Source organism: Sorex fumeus, unplaced genomic scaffold (genome assembly GCF_029834395.1).
Source record: "Sorex fumeus unplaced genomic scaffold, SorFum_2.1 ptg000003l, whole genome shotgun sequence".
Lineage (NCBI taxonomy): Eukaryota > Metazoa > Chordata > Mammalia > Eulipotyphla > Soricidae > Sorex > Sorex fumeus.
In genome coordinates, this window is record NW_026606060.1 from 36,196,342 (window position 1) to 36,216,904 (window position 20,563).

The 20,563-nt window shown below is 47.2% G+C and overlaps 1 protein-coding gene across 1 annotated transcript; it reads right to left on the bottom strand.

The window, feature by feature from the left end:
- Positions 1-3,116: 3,116 nt before the first annotated feature.
- DUSP6 (dual specificity phosphatase 6) lies at positions 3,117-7,664 on the bottom strand. Its single transcript, XM_056116653.1, has 3 exons — positions 6,742-7,664; positions 5,655-6,092; positions 3,117-4,638 (listed from the first exon to the last, which is right to left on the bottom strand). Exons 1-3 carry the CDS (start codon positions 7,139-7,141, stop codon positions 4,331-4,333), a joined length of 1,146 nt encoding a protein of 381 aa, XP_055972628.1. The 5' UTR covers positions 7,142-7,664; the 3' UTR covers positions 3,117-4,330.
- Between the last annotated feature and the right edge of the window lie 12,899 nt (positions 7,665-20,563).

Here is a 20,563-nt window from a genome sequence, read left to right on the forward strand (position 1 = left end):
TCTCTCTCTCTGTGAAATTTAGCTTTAGTAGGCAGATCACTTAACCTCTGCTTCCTCCACTTCCTTGACTGTAAAATGGGGTCACCACTTCCTAGCTGTGTCACGAGACTTTGTAAAGAGGAGAAAACTGATGGTGAGCAGTTTACAAAAAGAGTTAAAGCTTCAAAGTTCTGTTCGCCACATCCCAATAGGTGAGTTCAGGTCTTAGGGTTGTGTGTGTGTGTGTGTGTGTGTGTGGCAGGATGGCTGGGTGGCAAGTGTGTGGTGTGTGTGTGTGTGGGGGGGGGGGGGGAACGGGAGCTCTCTGCCTCAGTTTCCTCCCTAAAAAATAAAGATAATTACAGGAATCATCTCACAAGGTTGCAAAAAGAATTAGGTTAGACAATGTTGTACCAAAAATACAATATCTGAATGAGGCCCTTAATAAATGCAATTTTGCTGTCCTGTCCAGGGACCATCGGACTCATGAGCAAATAGGTTTTTGCATGATTGGGCCCCCCAAAGGCTCCATTTTTATTCCTTTGGGACGCTGTGCTGGTATTTTTACACCAAGATAACCCCCTCTTACTCTGCTTTTAATCCTAATGCCAATTTCCACTCCAGACTAGCATTGTCTGTCTCCTACAGCACCCCTAAACCTGCGAAGAACCTCCCCCCTCCCCCCCCCCCCCCCCCCCCCCCCCGCTGCCCTGCAGCAGACCAGGAGAGCACGCTTAGAGACCTGCCGCAGCCCTGAATGGGGACAGCAGGTGAGGGAGGCCGGGAGCCTCAGCTGCGGGCAGAGGTTGCCCTAGTAACCGTGAGTGCTTCTCCATTCAGGAAGTGAGCCCAACTCCAGGATGCAAAAGGATCGCCTGCAGGCTGCTCCCGCTAGCACAAAAGCACCAAGGGACTGAGGTATGGCCAGAAGAAAAGGAGGCACAGGGCTTGCGAGCTGGGGGCCGACGGATCGGATCCAGCCTTCCACCCTCCAGAGAAGAAAAAGGAAGAGAACAGCTCTTGAATCACGTGCCCTGTGTGATCCAAACAAAGCAACCCATTTCACATGAGTCCTTTTGTGGCAGAGAAGGAATCTGCCGCCCCTTTAACCCCAGCCCACCCCCTGAAAAAGCTCCCACTCTGCACCAGCCTGAGGAAAACAATATCCCAAGAGAAGGAGGCAGAAATCCCCAGTGTTGTTACTTGATGGGGGCCCTAGGCTCATGCTCTTCATTCAGACAGATGACAAAGACCATTTGCTACCAATTTATTGGCAACTTTTTTTTTCACAGCTTGAGCTGCTTTAATGCAAGGAGCTCCCTCACCCCAGTGCACGGTTAGACACTTGCTGAATGGGCCAGGCTCAATTATGTTCCCTTCACAGGTCCAGCTCGCACTGTGACCTGCATGGCTTCCTGCTATTCATATGTGTTACTTCCCCTTTGTGGTAATGGCTTGTGGCATTTGGCCAGGAAACATTATTAATTTCAGAAGTGGACTGACAAACAACAAACCCACAGTGCAGGAGAGGAAGTGCTGGGCAGGCCAGCTGTCGGCTGAGCAGTAGGAACTCAATGTATGCAGGTTGGAGAGGGAAGATGATAATCCACAAAGAGGAAACGTACTAAAATTATCCACACACCATAGGAAAGAAAAAAAGAAAGAGAAAGAAAGAGAAAAGAAATCAGAGAAAAGAAGGGGGGAGATAAAAGCGCGCAGCTACTTGAGCTGCAGCTGGACAGGAAATTGCTAACGCTGCTTGCAAATCCCTACTTTGAACAGGCAGTTTAGGGAATGCCAGGAGCGGAAACAGTTCAGAACCGGATTAACTAGAGCCAAGTTGAACTGCAACCCACTTCTCCTTTCTGGGCTCTGGCTGACTCCGGGCACCCAAGTACGACACTGACTTGGTAATTTTCTGTGCTGTTCTTTTTATTTTATTTATTTGCTTTTTGGGTCACACCCGGCAATGCACTGCACAGGGGTTACTCCTGGATCATGCACTCAGGAATTATTCCTGGCAGTGTTCGGGGGACCATATGGGATGCTGGGACTCGAACCCGGGTCGGCAGCGTGCAAGGCAAATGCCTACCCACTGTGCTATATTGCTCCAGCCCCTGTGCTGTTCTTTTTAGTTACTCCACTGCTACCCGTCCTACTGGATAGTTTGACATAACTGCCTTAGAATCATGACCATTTACCTCCTAAAACTCATAAACAACACAGCGTTTCAATGGTGCCATGTGGGTGAAAAGTTCATTATTTCTTCCCAGTGCAGATAAAGGGATTATGCTTACTTGATATGGTCCAACACATAGGACTCTTGTGAGTTGCCAGGCCTATTTTTTAATTTTAAATTTATATATTTTCACAGTTGAGATGAAGAGGAAGGAATGTCCCAAGGAAAATGATAAACTATTACATCTTTGCCAGAACCAGATCAAAATAACTTAAATGTAACATTCAGTGGGGGTTTCTGGTCTACATTGTAAACAGTTAAGCGCAAAGCACATTAGATCAGGAGTGGCAAAGCTCTATCTCAAGTGTCAGTGTGACATTTTAAAGCCACATCCAGGATCAGCGAGAGGCTTAGATAAGTCTTGTCATGTGCATGTGAAGGAAAAGGTGCTGATACTGGTGCTGACTCATTTGCTTTTCCAACATTAGGATCATTTGCAGGTAAAATGATAATAAGACTGGGGGGAAAAAAACTCCCCAATTTCTTACTGGCATGTTTTATTGAAAAAAGATCTTGATGGGGAAGGGAAGACCAAGATGTGATAACCCCCATGACTGCGCACGATTGTCCAAACCCTATGCCTCAGAAAGGGGTGCTGCTTTCTGACTTCATTTGTTTTTTTAGGTATTCTAATTTCTAAAATAAACGAGCTATTCTTAGAGAAAGTTCTGTCCATTCACAGAAGAGGGGAAATTCATTCCATATTTTATTTCAAGCAAACGATGCAATTTCATAAGCTGCACCTGAAAAACATACTTGAAATAGCTAAAAGGTAAAAGAACTTTGAGCTGTTTTTTGTTCCATATCAGCCAGTCTGTGTCTCATGGAAAAAAAAATCCCCAACAGTGTCATTTCACCAACAAGTACAATTATGGAGAGATCTGAAAAGAAATACGCATTCAATAGCCAAAATAGTTATTTATTAATAATTTAAGGTTTTACATTCTTATAATAAATTTCAGCTCAAAACTTTACACCATGAACATAATGGAGCGACTTAACAGTCCCTTCTTCACGATCAGATACACTTCACCTTTCAAATGGGTACCATGCTCACACACACTCTTCCAGTTTTTTATACAAATTGTTTTCAAAAAGGAAATAAACCAACCCAAAATATTGCATTTGAGGTGACACTCCCTGAAGAATTTGTACAGAGGTAATATACTGTTTAGCACAGCTGAAGTTAAAATTAAAAAAGTGAGCCCATGATTTTGGTGTCTTTCAAAGATCTCCCCCTTTTAGACAACACAAGCCAAAATATTTACAAAGGTAAGGCATAGTCAACCTACATTAGGACGGGAAATAAAATTACCACAAGGATAATAGAAAAGAAGATTGGAGACGGCACCATCACAAGGTCTCAGCAATTAAGTGTCCATGAAAATGTCATTTGAGAATTGCTGGAGTGAAGCATGCTACCAACATATCCTTTGGATCAGAAAAGAGCAAACGATTCCTTTGTTTTCTCTTTTAAAAAGTGGTCACACTGCTCTTTCTCCCTTTGGATGATTTCTTTTAACCCCATCAAAGGAAAAAACAAACACAATTCAAACAAACACTGTCAAGTGACTGAAGATCAAATATTTACAGTAATCAAATGAAGTCTCAGGTACAATTTATTATTATTATTTTTTTGCAAACCGATACTACAAATACAGAGCTGAAACCTCTCTTTGGCTCCTCTATATGCAAAATTGAATCAGTCTTCACTGAAGACAATATAGAGTCAGTTCCAGATGCAAAAGGAAACAGTCATACAAGGCCCAAAAGAACACATGCTCCTCCTACCCTAACCACTTGGTCCTACCCTAGGCTAGCTGGAAGTCCTCAGTTTCCAGTCCCTGCATGGATGGGTAGAGGCTGTACACTTGAGTGCAGAGCGAACCTACTGCCTGTGTCTATCCAGCATGTCCTGTTCTCTCCAGGAGAATAAAGCAAATCTCTCCCTTTGTAATAACCAATTCCACACTTGGTAACCTTGTCTAATACAGACAGCTAATGTCGTGTTGACACCAGGGGCCAGGGACAAAGAAAACAGCCCCATGGGTGCTGCCAAGAGAAACTGCTGCAGGAAGAGACACATCCCAGCAAGGAGGAGCGAAGGACTTTTCACGTGGATTGCAGGGAGTCCACCTGGTAGACGTTCTGGTTGGAGGGGGTGGTGAAGTAGAGCTGCTGGGAGGGAACCCGGTTGTCACAGGGGCTGCTGAGTCCCAGCGTCCTCTCGAAGTCCAGAAGCTGGCCCATGAAGTTGAAGTTGGGGGAGATGTTGGACTTCTTCATCTTGACTATGTCATAAGCAGCATTCATGGACAGGTTGAGTTTCTGCATGAGATAAGCTACAGTCACGGTGACCGAGCGGCTGATGCCAGCCAAGCAATGCACCAGAACGCCACAGTTTTTGCCTCGGGCTTCCTCTGTAAACACAAGAAGAAAAGGCCAAATGTCAGTAAATGAAAAAGCCACCACCCTTTGGGAATGATCAATCTAAGTGACTTTTTTAAATGGAGATTTAAAAAAATCATCATCCTGGGTGGCAGTGGAAGAAGGGCTGGAGGCAGGAGAAAATCTATCACTGCAATAAAACATGTACACTGGGCTAGAAGGGCATATTTCAGATATTTTCTGAAAAGGGGGCTTTTGTATTAAATTTCGACCAACAAAAATCTCCTTAATGTGTGCATTCTTTGCCTCAGCATGTGAATACCAGAAACCCTGCAATATGGTTGTGAATGCCTTTTATACAGACAAGCAGACTGCAAGGGTCTATTAAATTATTCTCCAACTGTTGTGCAGCTAACAATGGAGGTATTCAGGCATTTTAAAAGAGAGAGGGAAGTCACAGGGGACAGCCCATTAAGAGGAACAGGATGTCGACATGGCCTGAAAATGAGTTCCTTTGTAATAGGAAATGCATTACAATGCCTGGAGATTCGCTTCTCCCAGGCTTCCAGCCCACAGCCCTTCCTGCAGGGTTCAGGTTACCCCAGCTCTCTTACTGGCATCATCATAACATTCGGCTGGATTACAACATTGAGCATTCATAAGGCTTTCCAACAACTAACTTGATGTCCTAAAACACCTCTAAGATCTTTAAAATCATAGAGCAATGCTCCAGCCCTTCCCCTAAGCCTAGGGTCTGGGAAAACCCTGTTTAGTTATGAAAGGTCCCTCATTTCTAATGACCGAATTCAAAGATTCAAGAAACAGATTGCATTTCAAATACACCTGTGGTCTACATACAGTCTTTGCCAAATGTCCCCTCCCCCTTTCTTTGGGGAGAAGACTGACTTGAATTTTAAAATGCCCTCAGAACATTGCAGACCTAGACTCTGACAAACTAGCAGGCAGCAAGAACGATTAACAGCTTAAATTCTCTGCGTGGCAGGGAGTTTTGCATTCAAGTCAAGAGAAAACTGTTCATTAGCCTCACCTATGAAAGAAATGGCCTCGGGGAAAAACTGGGACAGGTTTTGGCTCCAGTGATCCGAGATGGGGATCTGCTTGTATTTAAACTCTCCTGCATTCTCGAAGAGATTCGGCAAGTTGGGGGTGACGTTTAGGATGTATTTGATGCCAAACTCCTCCAACACGTCCAGGTTGGTGGAGTCCTTGGCACAGCCTAAGTAGAGGAAGGGCAAGATCTCCACGGGGAAAGAAGGCTGGCTGTTGGACAGCGGGCTGCCGTCCGAGTCCGTGGCACTGTTGGGGTCTCGGTCAAGGTCAGACTCAATGTCCGAGGAGGAGTCGGAGCTGATCCGCAGGCCGCCGAGCCCCAGCACGGGCAAGGGCGGAGAGCTGCTGCTACAGGACCCGTCTAGGTTGGTCTCACAGTGCAGGGCGAACTCGGCTTGGAACTTACTGAAGCCACCTGCCAGGAGGAGAAAAGCAAGCGTGTAACCCGAGATGCAGTAGTAGTTTTCACAGCTTGTGCGAACCGCAGCCAGGAGCGCGCGGGAACCCCCACAGCACCCCACAGGACCCCCGTCCCCTCCCCCAACCCCCTACACAGCGCCAAATCAAAAAATAAAAAGGGCACCGGGGAGCAACACTAACAGGTTTGCCCCTCCGGAGACCTCTTATTCCTTTAAGTCCGGAACTACACAAAACAGCAACTTGACCGTTAAGGGGCTATATATAAGGTTCCAATCTGCAGCCCTAATGGCCTCTGACGTCTCTGCAAATCTCAGTCCAAAACACCGTCATACAAAGCGGGGACGGTAAGGATACTTCGTGTTAAAAAAGAAGTCGTTAGAAAGAAATAGGGTCCGTGCTCGCAGCCGGAAGCGATTAATTCTGCACGGGCCGGGCTCTAGTGGTCCCGGACGCGCGCGGTTTGCAGCCCTGAGCCGGCTGGTGGCCGCCTGGAGGGGCAGGGCGGCTCAGAAGCAGCAGCCAAGCACCAGCAGGGCCACTTGCGGCTCGTGCACACCCTCCACACACAAACAAACAAGCACAGCCACTACCCTCAAACCCCGCTCCCCGCAGCCTTGGCCCCGCGGGGCTGTCCCGATGCGTACCTTCCAGGTAGAAGGCACGGCAGCCCTCGTCCTTGAGCTTTTTGAGCAGCAGTCCCAGCACCGACTCGCCGCCCGTGTTCTCATTCCAATCGCTGCTGCTCTCGTCGTAGAGCACCACCGTGTCGGTGCCGCAGCGCCGGGTGAAGCGGTCCCGGTCCTCGCCGCGCGTGAAGAGCGCGCGCACGGGCAGGTTACCCTTCTGCAGGCGCCGCAGCATGATGCCCGGGATGGCCACGTTGATGGCCGACTCGATGTGCGACGACTCGTACAGTTCCTGCGGCCGGCAGTCCATCAGCAGCAGCCGCTCGTTGCCCAGCTCCAGCTGCTCGTTGAGCCACGCCACGGTCTTGCTGATCGCCATGTCCGACGCGAAGGGCACGGGTCTGAGCGTATCTATCATGGGGGGCGAGCTGCGAGAGAGGGCGCGCGACGGTCGCCTTACCAGACGCCCCTCCGGGCGGGCATCGGCCGAGCGGCGCCGCGAGAAGCCGCCGTTCCCGGAGCGGGCTTTTAATTCCACCTGGCCTTGCCCAGACCCGGGATGCACCTGTGGGGAAGGCGGAGAGCGAAGCCGGCGGATCCCTCTGTCTGCAGCGGGCTGCAGCCGTGCGCTCTCAGCTCTGGGTGTCAATGAATGTCTCTGAATGAAGCTGCTCGGACAGTTTTTGTTCCTCCCCGGTGAATGAAATCCAATGAACTCGGACTCCCGTGCTACCGAGAGGGGAGGAAGAAAAAGTCCAGCGGCTGCTAATCCCTCCCTCGGAGGCTGCACCTGAAATCCACCCAAGCGTCTTTCTCCGCCGATTATTTCAAGCCCCGATTTGCTCACGCTCGCGGGGATTCAGCCCTCGCACACCCCCAGCGCGAGGCAGCTCCTCAATGGATACAAACAGCGAGCGTCTCAATGGATACATTCTCCGGGCCAGCCAATCAGCGCGCTGCGGAAGGGGCTGTTGCCGTGGGGACGGGCCGGCTGGAACAGGTTGTGTTGATGAATTGTTAATGAGTTTGTCATTCACAAAAACGGAAAGGAATTTCCGCTCCGGATAAGCCCCAGTGCAAACAAGCTGCAACAGCGGGCTCCGCGGGAGGAAGGAGAAAGAAGAGGAGGCGGCGGCGGAGGAGGAGCGGGGCACATAAACCAGGGCACTTCAGTTGTCTCGTGTTTCCTTCTGTTGAGAGTTCACACTTCGCGTCGGAACTTTTGCGTACAAACGGCGCAATTAGCAGGCACAAAAGCCCTCGTTCGCGAAAGCCTTGCACTCGCCAGCGAGCTTTAGGGGAAACTTGTTCATTTTCCCTTTTCACTGCCTTTAAACTCGCTCGGAACACAGTTCTCCTAAACCCACAACACCCCCCCACCCCGCGCGCGCACACACACACACACACACCGCCCTCCTCCTCTTAGGCGCTGTGTGGCATTTGTTTGCCAGTTTCAAAAGCCCGGCTCTGTTTGCTCTGATGTTCTTTTAGCCGAGGCTGTGTTGGGGCTGGTGCACTGCCTAGGCTTTGGTGACCGATGAAGTGTTAAATGCTAATCCAACATCTTTCGAAACAAACCGGGATTTGGGGGGGAAACATTTTAAAACGAGCAAACAAACGTGTGGTCGTCCAGATAAGAAGGACGCTGTGGGGTTTTGTATTTTTTTGAAAGTCTTTTAAATTATGGGGTTTTAAATATATATTTATGGTGGAGACTGCAAGAACAAACGCGGAGTGCAAGTCCAATGTTTTCATTTCTCTCCACGGTGCGGGGCTTTATGAGCCATTGTTCTGGGAAGCCGAGTCCCTCCTCCCCGCTCCTAGCGGTGTGTGCGGGGTCGCGCTCTTTCATCACTTCTGCCCCACCGAAGAGCTAGAGGGGCGCTAGGGCTCGCGGAGCTGGCCGACGAGCAAGAGGGGCGCTAGGGCTCGCGGGGCTGGGTCCCCCTATCCGCGAGGCGCGGGCAAGTCCCCCTGCGTGGCCTGCGGACCTCGAGAACCAGTTCCAGCCAACAAGGAGTTAGGTCAGACCAGCGTTTCCCCGCAACCCCACCCCCACCTCCCAGTCTCCGGCCTCCCTTTCCTCGCCGGAGGGGCGCACCGAGCACTTGGGGGGGAGGAGGAGGGAAGCACCGGGTGCGCCTGGGCCTTGTGTCCCCCCTGCAGCTTCTCAGTGCTCCCCTCCCCTTTCTCATCCGGAGGTTTCTGGGCGACCCCGAAAGGGCAGAGGCCGAGTGCGAGCCAGGCGGCGTCCCGGCTGGGACCCCCTAGCGGCGAGCAGGGCGACGGCCCCGCAGGTAACCGGGGAGGCGCTGGCCAGCCCGGAGCCGCGCTCGGCAGTGGCGCCGGCGAACGGGATGGGGGGGGGTGGAGGGGGCGCGGCCCGGCCGGATGGGGGTGCGGCTGGGAGGCGCGTTCCGGGGGGGGTGCGCCGGGCTGCATTGTTATCTTCCAGTGCTCCCCCCGAGCGGAAAACCACCTGTGCGCCGCCGCCAAGCGCCGAGGGTCGGGGGGAGGAGTGGGGAGGAGGGAGCGGGGAGACGCGCGGCGGCCGGAAGGCGCTGGCCCGAATCCGGCCTCCCCGCCCGACCCCCGGCGGAAAGGAGGCTGCGCATTGTCCGGCCGCCGCCGCCGCCGCGGAGGAAGCGAGGGCGGCCGCCCGGCGACAGCGACTCGTCCGCGCCCTCCCCGCCCCGGACGCCCGGCGCCCACCGTGCGGGAGGCGAGCGCCGGGGCGCCTGAGGTCGCGGGGTCTCCTCGGGCCCGGCGCCCCGATCCCACGGGCCTGCCAACGCACACCCCCGCGCCGCCTTGGCAATTGTATTTATTTATTTATTGTTCCCCCACTCCCCCAGCCATCCCCATCCCACCCTCTTCGTTTGGGGCCACGTCGACTCCAAGAAGGCTGTGCTGCCCGGCCCGGGTTGCCAATTTTGGAGCTGTTGCTGCTGCACGCAGCACCCCACCCCCAGCCCAGGAGCGCGCGCGGCAAAGTGGGGGCCCGCAGCGCTCCTCTCCTCGCACCTTTTTTGGGCATCCCTTGGAACAAAATCCCCCGTATTTCTCTGGATACCCTCCAGCTCCAAACCGAAGGGAGCTGCGCGGCAGCTGACGCCTCCGACCCGCCCCCACCTGTTCCAGAAGTTCCCACCCAAGTCGTTTCTTAGCTGGCTGGATCTGGGGCGAGGAGAGGCGCGGAACCGAGAAGGGCAAAATCTTTCCAGAGGGAGAGCCGGGGAGGGGAAATGGTTCCCACTGACCAACTTTTCAAGTGCAAGTTACCTGGGCATCGATTCGGGAGGGTCCTCATCTCAGTACTCAGCGTATCAGGGAATTGGAAGTATTTCGTTGCCCACCCCAAACCCAGCTCCTGAACCCGAGGGCTTAATGGGGTGTCGTTCCTTCTAGACATTTATTAAATGTCATTTCTGACCGGTCGGATCCAAGAAGGGCGATTTCACAGGCCTTGAAGTGAGGGACGCTGCGTGCACACTGTGTCTCTTCTGAACGTGCGACTTTAGCTCCATCCGCTGTTCTAAGCCTTGGTGTTTCTGGTTGTCATAATGAAGATGAAATAGCTACTTCTCGGGTTCACTGATGATTAAATGGGGAGAGTGAAGTGCCCTAACATGGTGTCGGTGGCTATTGGCTGTTGATATTTTTATCGTTCTGAATCTGCAGCGTGCAAAATGGCCAGTCCTGTAGGACATTTCTTTCCATCCCAAAGAAGGCGCGTTGGGACTTGCCCAACAGTCGCTCCTGGAACTCACTCATCTACAGCAAAGCCCTCTGAGGAACTGCCCAGGAGCAGTTTAATCCATTTCAATCCATCTGCCAAACCAAGCAGGTGCTATTCCAGATCGGGTCAGAATCCTTTTAAAAGCTCACAGAATATACCCAGTTAACCTTTTCAGCATCTCCCTACCCATCTTTTCCAAACACGCCCTTCTCCAGTGACACCAAAGTTAGAGAAGGGAAATACTGTATATTGGGCATGGGGGGGAGGGGCATGGTCTTGATTTGGGAGTTTACATGCATCAGTTCTGTCTGTCATCAGAAGGTCAGAGATCCCTGTATATAGGGATTAAGGAACTTGCCTCAGGTCACACAGTAAAAGCAGTGAGACTAGCATCTGAGGGTGGACGGACCCTTTATAGATCCTTAAGGATGGCCACCTCTAGCTGGCTTGCCACTCTGTATTTATTGTTTCTTGTTGAAATTGCACCCTTCAGGGTCTGCAGTTTGAACTTTGACAACCAGGTGTGCTGTGCCCTGGCCACAGTTGTCAAGGATCAAAAGTTAGGCCCATTTCCTGGCTCCTTTTACGCAGTTGCTTTGCCTGCAAGCACCTCTTCCTAATTAACCTTTTAAAACCATGCTGCCTGCCTAAAAGTAGTCTATAGACCAAACATGATTGCCACTCAATGCCTCTCTGGCAAAACACAGTACCCAAAAGAAGAGAGAGAGAACAAGGGGGAATGCCCTGCCACAGCGGCAGGGTGGGAGGGGTGGGGGAGGGATGCTAGGACCCTTGGTGGGGGAGGATGGGCACTGGTGGAGGGATGGGTACTTGATCATTGTATAACTGAAACCCAAGCACAAAAATTTATAAGTCTATAAGTGTACTTCATGGTGTTTCACTAATAAAAAAATGATAAAAAATAAAATAAAATAAAACATGCTGCCTGTCTTCCTTAGAGCGCATTTTACGCTTCAGTCCTGTTGTGATTTACCAGGGTCGCAGCTGACCAACCTGGGTTCCACCTGGCTTCCAATCTGGGCTCTATCACTCACTAGTCATTTGGTGGCTGGAAATAGAGTAAAACACTTGAACCATCTGGTCCCAGCAGCACCTACCAGGAGAGATCCTTGGTGAGATCCATCAGGTATAGCCCCACCCCCATACCCCAAATTGAAAACAGAACTTGCTAGTCATTTAACAGAGAGAGAGATCACCTTCTTCTCTCATGGCATCCACGCCTACGTTCACTCCTTCATTTGTTTTAGGTTCCCAGAAAACAGTGAATAAAGCAGAACCAGGATACTGGTTCTCCGGGACCTGGCATTCTAGTGAGGACAAATAATAAGCAAAACAAATAATCATACAGTTTAAAAAGTGAAAGTGCCATGGGGTAAAAGCAAGGAAAGGAATTTAGTGTGTTAAATTGGGAACATTTAGCTCTGCGTCAAAGGACTTTGAGGATTATAAGGCAAGAAAGCATAGGGCACCAAAGGTACTCAAATGATGATGATCTTCAGTCTCCCTGTTTTGTTTCTGCAGAAAGCTAGTTCTTACCGTTGGTGATCCTTACTTGACTCTCCCCATATCTCATCCTTCTCATCCCTTTCTTCCTATCTAAACTCTGCAACTACAGAACTTGAATTCTCTAGAAGGCTCTCCCTAGAAAACTCCTTAAGAGTATGTCTTTTTGGATTTAAATGTTTGCGTGACTCTTTGAGAAACTTTCCAAGCTTGCAGGAATTTTTTTGGATTTGAGGACATTTGCAATTTACCAGATCCCAAAAGGGTTAGTTAGTATGATCTTTAATCTTGGCGTAATCTCTCTTTAATCTTGGAGCAATCTCTGTGAATACATACAGTGGCATTTATTGGCCCATCATCTGAAAATAGTTACTCAGCTTTTCAGCTAATAGTCAGGGGGAGTGTTGGAAGATGGCACTTAAAATATATCTAAGATTCATGTTAGGGAGGCCCTCAAAAGTGACAGTGGCTTTTGGGTTTGTGAAACCTCAGGACAGAACCTGATGGCATTGGAGACACATATGTGAAATACTGTGACTTAAAGGACACATGCTATTTACAAAATTCCCATTACTGTCTTCTGACAGGTGACAGGAAGTTGCATTCTGAACAGTAGGAGCTTTGGTGCCCAGAAAAGTTACAGGACCAAGTAGGAAGCATAGACAGTACCCATGGAGAGACCGCAGAGAAAAGAACCAAAGGAACTCTCAAAGATGAGTCCCAAATCAAAATTCCTGGGTTTGCAATTAAACTGCTTCTCACCTGATAGCTTCGTGCAGCTTGCCCCAGGGAGAGGTGCTTTCTAAGTCTACTTGCACTCTTCTTAAGGAGTTTCCCAGATAGTGGAGGTTGGGGTGGAAAAGCACTCCAGTTAGGTTAACCTAATCAGTTTGTTAACTGAGCAGCAATGGTATCAAAAAGCACATCCATAGGCATATCTAGGGAGTGGTTAGACTTTCCTATATTTAAGATACCACTTTCACTCTTTGCCAGACTGATAAGACTGGAGAAAAATATGAAATATTGTGAAATTCAGACCTTGACCCCACTGAGGCTAAGCTTTTAAAAGTACCATCTTCATCGCTTTCACCTGACAGGATACAGGCCAATTTATTCTCAAGATCATACACAGACTTTCTCTAGAGTATTCTTTTGAAGATAAACAGTGTCTATGAAAAAAAGTCACTTAAAGATAAGTGTTGTTTGCTTTTTTATCAGCTGTGTTAGCCACTTTCTTCCAGTGGGAAAATGGTCATTGATTCTTCCCTCATTACTGTTATAAAGTGGGAAAAATAAAAGCATGTAAACATCTAGATGGGTGAATCAAGAAGTTGACATTTCTGCTGTAAAACCAGACTCACTTCCTGTTTTCTGTCGTCCTGTATGTTTTCAGAAGGAAGCACAGATCTTGCAGCTTCTGTTTCTAAAGTCCCAGCAATGATCCATCATAAGGAAGAAGCTGGAGGGGGGGGCTGGAGCCATAGCACAGCAGGTAGGCATTTGCCTTGCACGTGGCCGACCTGGGTTCGATTCCCAGCATCCCTTACGCTGCCCCGAGCACCACCAGGAGTAATTCCTGAGTGCATGAGCCAGGAGTAACCCCTGTGCATCGCCAGATGTGACCCCCCAAAAAAAGCAAAGAAAGAAGAAGAAAGGAGCTGGACACTGTTCCAGGGAGGTAAGGGGCAAAACTGGTCAAGGCATCCGACATTATGTGTGCAGTGCCCTGGATGCCAGCTGCTACATCAATATACAGAAAATTTGCCTTATTCCTGATTAGGAGGACCATGTTTCGTTCAGCAGTTTTCCTCCTCTTCTCTGTTCCCTTATTTATGCAGGTGTGAACAGTTCAAATACCTGTTGTGTAAGAAAATGATTTTTTTAAGAGGCACTATTTTCTGCCTGCCCATTTTATGTCTCAGCAACCAGTGGAAATGACTGCATGTTCACAGTACTTGAAGCACTTTAACTCAGTTCACTAAATTTAGGAACCAAGAATATACTGATGGGTGGGCCTGAAGTGATAGCAGGATGGGTAGGGAGTTTGCCTTGCACCCAGCTGGCCCAGGTTCGAATCCCAGCATCCCATTGGTCCCCTGATCACCGCCAGGAGTAATTCCTGAGTGCAGATCAGGAATAACCACTGAGCATCGCAGGGTGTGACTCAAAAATAAGGGAAAAAAAAAGAAAAGAAGAATATACTAGTGGAACCCGGGCCTCCTCACTCTAGTGTCAGCCATATGTGGTTAATTCAGAAGGTGCATTTGGATATATCCTGAAAACAATAGTGTAATATCTACCATCTACTTCACACCAGGCTTTGTCCGTGTTAAATCTAGCCACTATGATAACTACTCTGCAGGTTTACTGTTACCACAATTTTATAGGATGTTGGGCTCCGATTTCAAGTAATTACCCTGGAATCTAAACTCACACTTCACTCCCTTCTAATCTTCTTAAGTGCACTGCACCCTGTTTCTTGAGTACACCCTAATGTATAACTTCATGCAGCTTCTTGTGAATTCTGCATAATATTTTTAATGTTATCATGTTGACCAGGAATGGAATTTCTGGAGTCTGGAGTCAGACCAACTTGGATTCTAATCTTCATCCACCTGCTTTCTAGACATGTGACTGAGGGTGGGATTGGGGGGATAGAGAAGAGGAGAAAGTACATATTCTTCCTATGCCTCAGTTTCCTCACATACAAATTAGGCAGATCATAGCACTAGAGGGCTTTGGTAATCGATGAATTATATTTGCAGAAGGGTAGGTACAATCCTAAAACAATAAATCATTGACAGATTCTTGTTTTTATTGTTCACACACATGCATACACAGACACAGTGCTCGTAATAACTGTTTATTGACCTTGCTGAAAAGGACAAATACTGCTGTGTCTGTTTAGTTCTCAGGAATGGCAAATACAATAAATACAAAATTCTCAAGGGAAAAAAAAGGTTCAAGAGGAGAGCTGATTTCTTCACCCTCCTTCCTGTTGCAGTGGTAAGCAGCTGGAAACCTTGGTATTTCTGTGTGCGCAGAGGCCTAGAGCCACTAGGGCGATTAAGAACACTGGTGGCTCCCAGGGATTTGCCACAGGGTTCTGCAGGAGGATCCTGAAGTGCATTAGGTGCTTCTGTTGACCACATGTTTGTCAAGTTTTGGGAGGCTCAACGATGCAGCCTTCATCTTGTCATCAGTGATCTGGGTCTCCGTCACCCACAGGGGCACCCTTTTTTCCACTATGCCTGCAAGCTTAAGACTTCACCCTCTGCAGCTAAGAGATCTGGTGCTCCCTGAATTCCCATCCTTACCTAGACTTCTTGCCCAGAGAGAAGGTTTCTGATGGAGTTGAAGAAGGCGCCCTCCTGTAAGTGTTGAGAATCTTCTACTGTGGGTGCAGAGAAGGGAGGATCTTTCCAGTTAGTGAAGCTGAAGGCCCTGAGGAGTGGCACGTCACCTGCTTAGCACTCTTTGTAGTAGTTTTTGTACACTACTGAGGTTATTTTTACTAAATAACACTGTAGCACTGTCCTCCGTTGTTCATCGATTTGCTCGAGTGGGCACCGGTGACATCTCCGTTGTGAGACTTGTTACTGTTTTTGGCATATCGAATACGCCACAGGGAGCTTGCCAGACTCTGCCATGTGGGTGGGACACTCTTGGTAGGTTGCTGGGCTCTCCAAGAGGGACGGAAGAATCAAACCCGGGTTGGCCGCATACAAAGCAAACGCCCTACCCGCTGTGCTATCGCTCCAGCCTGTTTTTTTTTTTTATTTTTTAGTTTTACTAAATGCCTTTTAAAAATGAGTGTTGTTACTGTTGTATAATTTTTATTAACTGAGTGACAATGGTGCACTTTCTGGTTTTTCCCCTCCTGAGAACTTAACTGAACCATTCGATTGTTTCTGAACCCATCAAAAATTTTATGTTCTGGGGGCTGGAGTGATAGCACAGTGGGTAGGGCATTTGCCTTGCATGAGGCTGACCTGGGTTTGATTTCCTGCATCCTATATGGTGGTCCCCAGAGCACCACCAGGAGTAATTCCTTAGTGTAGAGCCAGGAGTAACCCCTGAGCATTGCCGGGTGTGACCCCAAAAGCAAAAATAAATAAATAAATAAAATAAATTATGCTCTTTAATTCTCAAAATGTGAATTTTTCCAAATCTCTTACCTCCCTTCCTTTTCACCTCTATTTCCTAGAGGACAAAACTTTGATGATGGGATTTCTCTGCCCTTTCATTAGATGGCCTGTAAATTTGGGGTAATTCATTATGACTACTGTAGTACTCTAATGCTTTATGGATGCATAGTTAGCACTGGAATTCTATAACAGAATTAGCACTGGAATTCTTTAATCAGTCAGTACCTTTGGCTGAGTAACCAAAGGTTTGTTGGCTTGTTTGTAGCATAATGGAGATATATATATTATATATATATATATATATATATATATATTTGCTTTTTGGGTCACACCCGGCGATGCTCAGGAGTTACTCCTGGTTCATGCACTCAGGAATCACTCCTGGCGGTGCTCGGGGGACCATATGGGATGCTGAGAATCGAACCTGTGTCGGCCATGTTGGCTGCATGCAAGGCAAACGCCCTACCCACTGTGCTATCACTCCAGCCCCAATGGATATATTTTTTAAAAATTCATCATTGGGTTAGAGAGATAGTACAGCTGGTGAGGTGCTTGCCATGCATTTGATTGACCTGAGTTCGTTCCCAGTACCACCTGCCTGTACCCTGCACCCCACCTTTAATCAGAAATTCCTGGCTTAGTTTGAACATTGTGATCTTTTCTAATTAGCATGGTCCCTTGGCACAGCTCCTTCACAGAGATGTTAATAATCAAAATACTGAGGGGACAAAGACCTATTCTCTGGTCCACACATAGTTTGACTCTACTTATGTGCTCAAGTTGTTCTTAACATCTAATTTAATTTGGTATGAAATTCACCTTCCTAGTGAGTAAAATAAGAATGTAGTGAGGAACATAACCTGAATTTTGGTCCTCAAACCATTAGAGGCCTATGGTTTTCATCACAAGAAAATGACAATTCTCCGAATAGCTAAATTGGCTCAGAAGGGTAACTTTTAAAAAGCTAACCTTCAAAATGAATATCCCATTTACATCTCCAGTAATTTGGATTTGATTATCCAAGCTGGGTCCCAAGTTTTGGTTGGTCTCAAACATCCTCTGCGGCACTCAAATATTTGGTTTGGGCTTAAGAGGAATCCCAGAACTCATGCCTCCTTAGCCCTCTTACCTGGAGAGAGATTTGCAGTCAACCAGTAGGCCTCCCATGGAATGTTTAGAAACACATAAAGAATCTTTCTCATAGCCTATACCCTGGATTCTCATTCAGACTCTGATTCAGAAGGTCTAGAGAAGGGTCTCGGCAACTGTCTCTCTGTATAGCCGCCAAGAGTGACTTATCCAGGTGGGATGCTCTTTGAGAATATACAACTGATATCCCGATGCCAGGCTCTTTAAATTCCGGTCAAAAAGTATGAGAAATTAAATAGCATACTTTACCCACAAATGGCAGAATTTTAACAACAACAGTTATTGTATACACACACATATGTGTGTGTGTGTGTGTGTGTGTGTGTGTATAAACATAATCAACTTGTAAGCTCAACTCTTGGAATAGGCACATAATCTGATTTCCAAACATCTGAAACTGCTCAAATCTGTCTGTGGGTTTACCTAAAACTGGCAAGTGTTAGTTGTGTCACCTATTGGGTACCTAAAACTAAAATGACTATATGACTGTTAGGGTAGAAAGAAATGAATAAGATTGAGACCCTGAAGCATCACTGGGTAGGGAGGGGGATTAGACCATACCCAAGTCACCAGAATGAACCAAAATTTAGGTAGAAATTGCTGTAGGGAGGAGTTACTATAGGAACAAAAGGCAAAAATGGCCCATGGGCTTTAGGTGTTGGGAAAGACCACAGAAGACAGCTCTCCTGCTTCCAGAGGGAGAGAAGCTAAGCAGTGTAGACCAGAGAGACAGCATGGACCTATGTCTGATGGTAAGGACATGCAGGACAATTGAAGTATAGATGAGCAGCAAGGAATGCCGAGCATGGCAAAAACATGGGAAAGAAAGTTTAAAACTAGAGGAAAATGGCATTTAGATGCCATGCTAAAGAGTTTGAAACTTTTTCTTAGACAGGGAGAAGTTGTCAAAGATGTTTATATTAGGGTGTGATATGATTTCAGAAGATGATGCTGATTCCAAAGGGATGAGTAGGCTCAAGGGGAGAGAGAAATGGGGCAGGAGAGCCAATTAGGAAGCTCTTGCAGTTGTCCAGAAAAATGACACAATAACACTACATTGTCTCATTATTCCTAAAATAATGTATAAATCATCGAATTCATTTTCTTCCTCTTATTTCTAAGGCTAGAAAACTCACTTAGCCCTTCTGTGACTCAGAATCCCACCCTATTAATAGAAGATGATAAAATACTTAACTTACCTCACCATGGAGGTACTGAGAAATGCTTGTAATTGGAGCCATGGAAGAGGTGAAACTGCCATTCTAACTGCTGGTAGTGTCATTCTTCTTCAGGGAAACAAATTGCCTTGACTTCTCATTTCACATTATTTTTTTTTTAACCTATACAAAAGAAAACGCATCAGAAATACTGGTTGGGGAGAAGCTTCTGCAAAGGGTCCGTTTGTTCATCATCTGGGAAGTGGCATTTCTAATATAAGCGTTCATCGTCTTTGAAATGAAAATTCCACTGAGACATATTCATTTACAAAAGTGAGATTTTGTGAAGAAAAGTCTGTCTTCCCACTGTGTTTCATAACAAACAGAAAGGTTGGCACTCCTAGTAATCCTTTTGCTGAAAGAGGAAAGAGGGTGTTCCCAGTCGGTGAAAGGAGTTCAGTATCCACATGGACATGAAGTGGAGTGTGGATTTGGGCATAATGGTTTCAGGTTGGATCTTTGAGTCTATGCTTATTGCAAGGAGCACCTAGTTATGCCTTTTCCATCTGTTTCCTGGTCCTTATTGACAATTGGATCTTCGTTTTACTCCCCAGGGCCATATCAGACCTTTGTCTCTTGGTCTCTTGGTCTTTTGGTCTCCCCAGCCCCCCACCCCGCCACTTCCCTCTCTCCTTCCCTCTATGCCCCTTCCTCCCAAAAACACCATTTCTGCTCCCCTTTATTTTTTGTTTTTATTTATTTATTTTTATTTTTTAATGAATCACGGTGAGATACAGTTACAGACTTATACACTTCCGTGCTTACATTTCAGTCATACAATGATCGAGTGCCCATTCCTCCACCAGTGCCCATTCTCCACCACCAGTGTTCCCAGTATCCCTCTCACCCCCCATCCTCCCTGCCCCCCCGCCCCCTCCTCTGTGACAGGTGGATTCTCTTTTTTTCTCTCTCTCCTTTAGGGTGTTGTGGTCTGCAATGCAGGTGTTAAGTGACCATCATGTTTGGTCTGTGGTCTACTTTCAGCACACATCTCCCATCCCGAGCGGGGCCTCCAAGCATCCTTTACTTGGTGGTCCCTTCATTATCTGAGCTGCCTTTTCCCCCAGCATGTGAGACCAGCTTCTAAGCTGTGGACCTTTCCCCTTTTTAAAACCCATGCTATGGGCCCAGGGAAATAACTCAAAGGGTTGGAGCACTTGCCAAGCTTTCACTAAGCACTAAGTTCCAGCCAAGTACTTCCAAACACCACTGGGTTGGGGCCTGGTCCTCTTCAGCACCATTGGACACAAGGGGCATCACATTATCTAGTCAAGGCAATGAACAGTCAGGCCCTGACAGATGGCTCTGGAGAATAAAATATTTATCACCTGGGGATGTTTCTCACAGGAAGCAAACAGGTAGGACTGTGACCTAAGAAGAATGTCACAAAGGTCGGATTCAGTGTTTCATTCAGACAGTATCAAGCAGCTGGATCCAAAGGCAAAGTGATGCTGGAGGCTGAGAAAATTCTCTCTTTGACCCTAGGATAGGAGGATTTGTATTGACAATGAAAAACTCCATAGTGTTTCATTTACTGCATAAAAAGTAAATGGTTCTACAATGATATAACAAGGAAATGTGACAGGAGCAAATAAGAAGACAATGTATGCTACTTTGTAGTTGATTTATGTAAGTAATAAAGGATTAATTCTGTCAAAGGAAATATTTGCTCTAGTACAGCAAATTATTCTGGTTCATTTGTTCTCTCTTAACATGCATTTCTTGGAAAACTTACTGGTAAAATTCATCACAAAGCAATTGGGCGATTACAAATTACAGAAGAATGAGTCTTTTTAATACTTACACAATTAGTTCTTATTTTAAACAGCAGCTTAAACATGGCATCATCTCAGTCTGTTTGCTTGTATTCATTCATTGCTCATTAGATTCTTTTGATCCAAAGAGTTGAAGGAAACACAACTAGAAATGGCTGTGCTGAAATCAAAGAATCATTTATAAAGGGACCATAATAAAGATATGTGTACTAATAAAATGTGTCTATTTTATAAGTACAGTGTATCTTTAAAGGTGACTTTCACTTCCTTAAAAATGTGCAAGTCAGA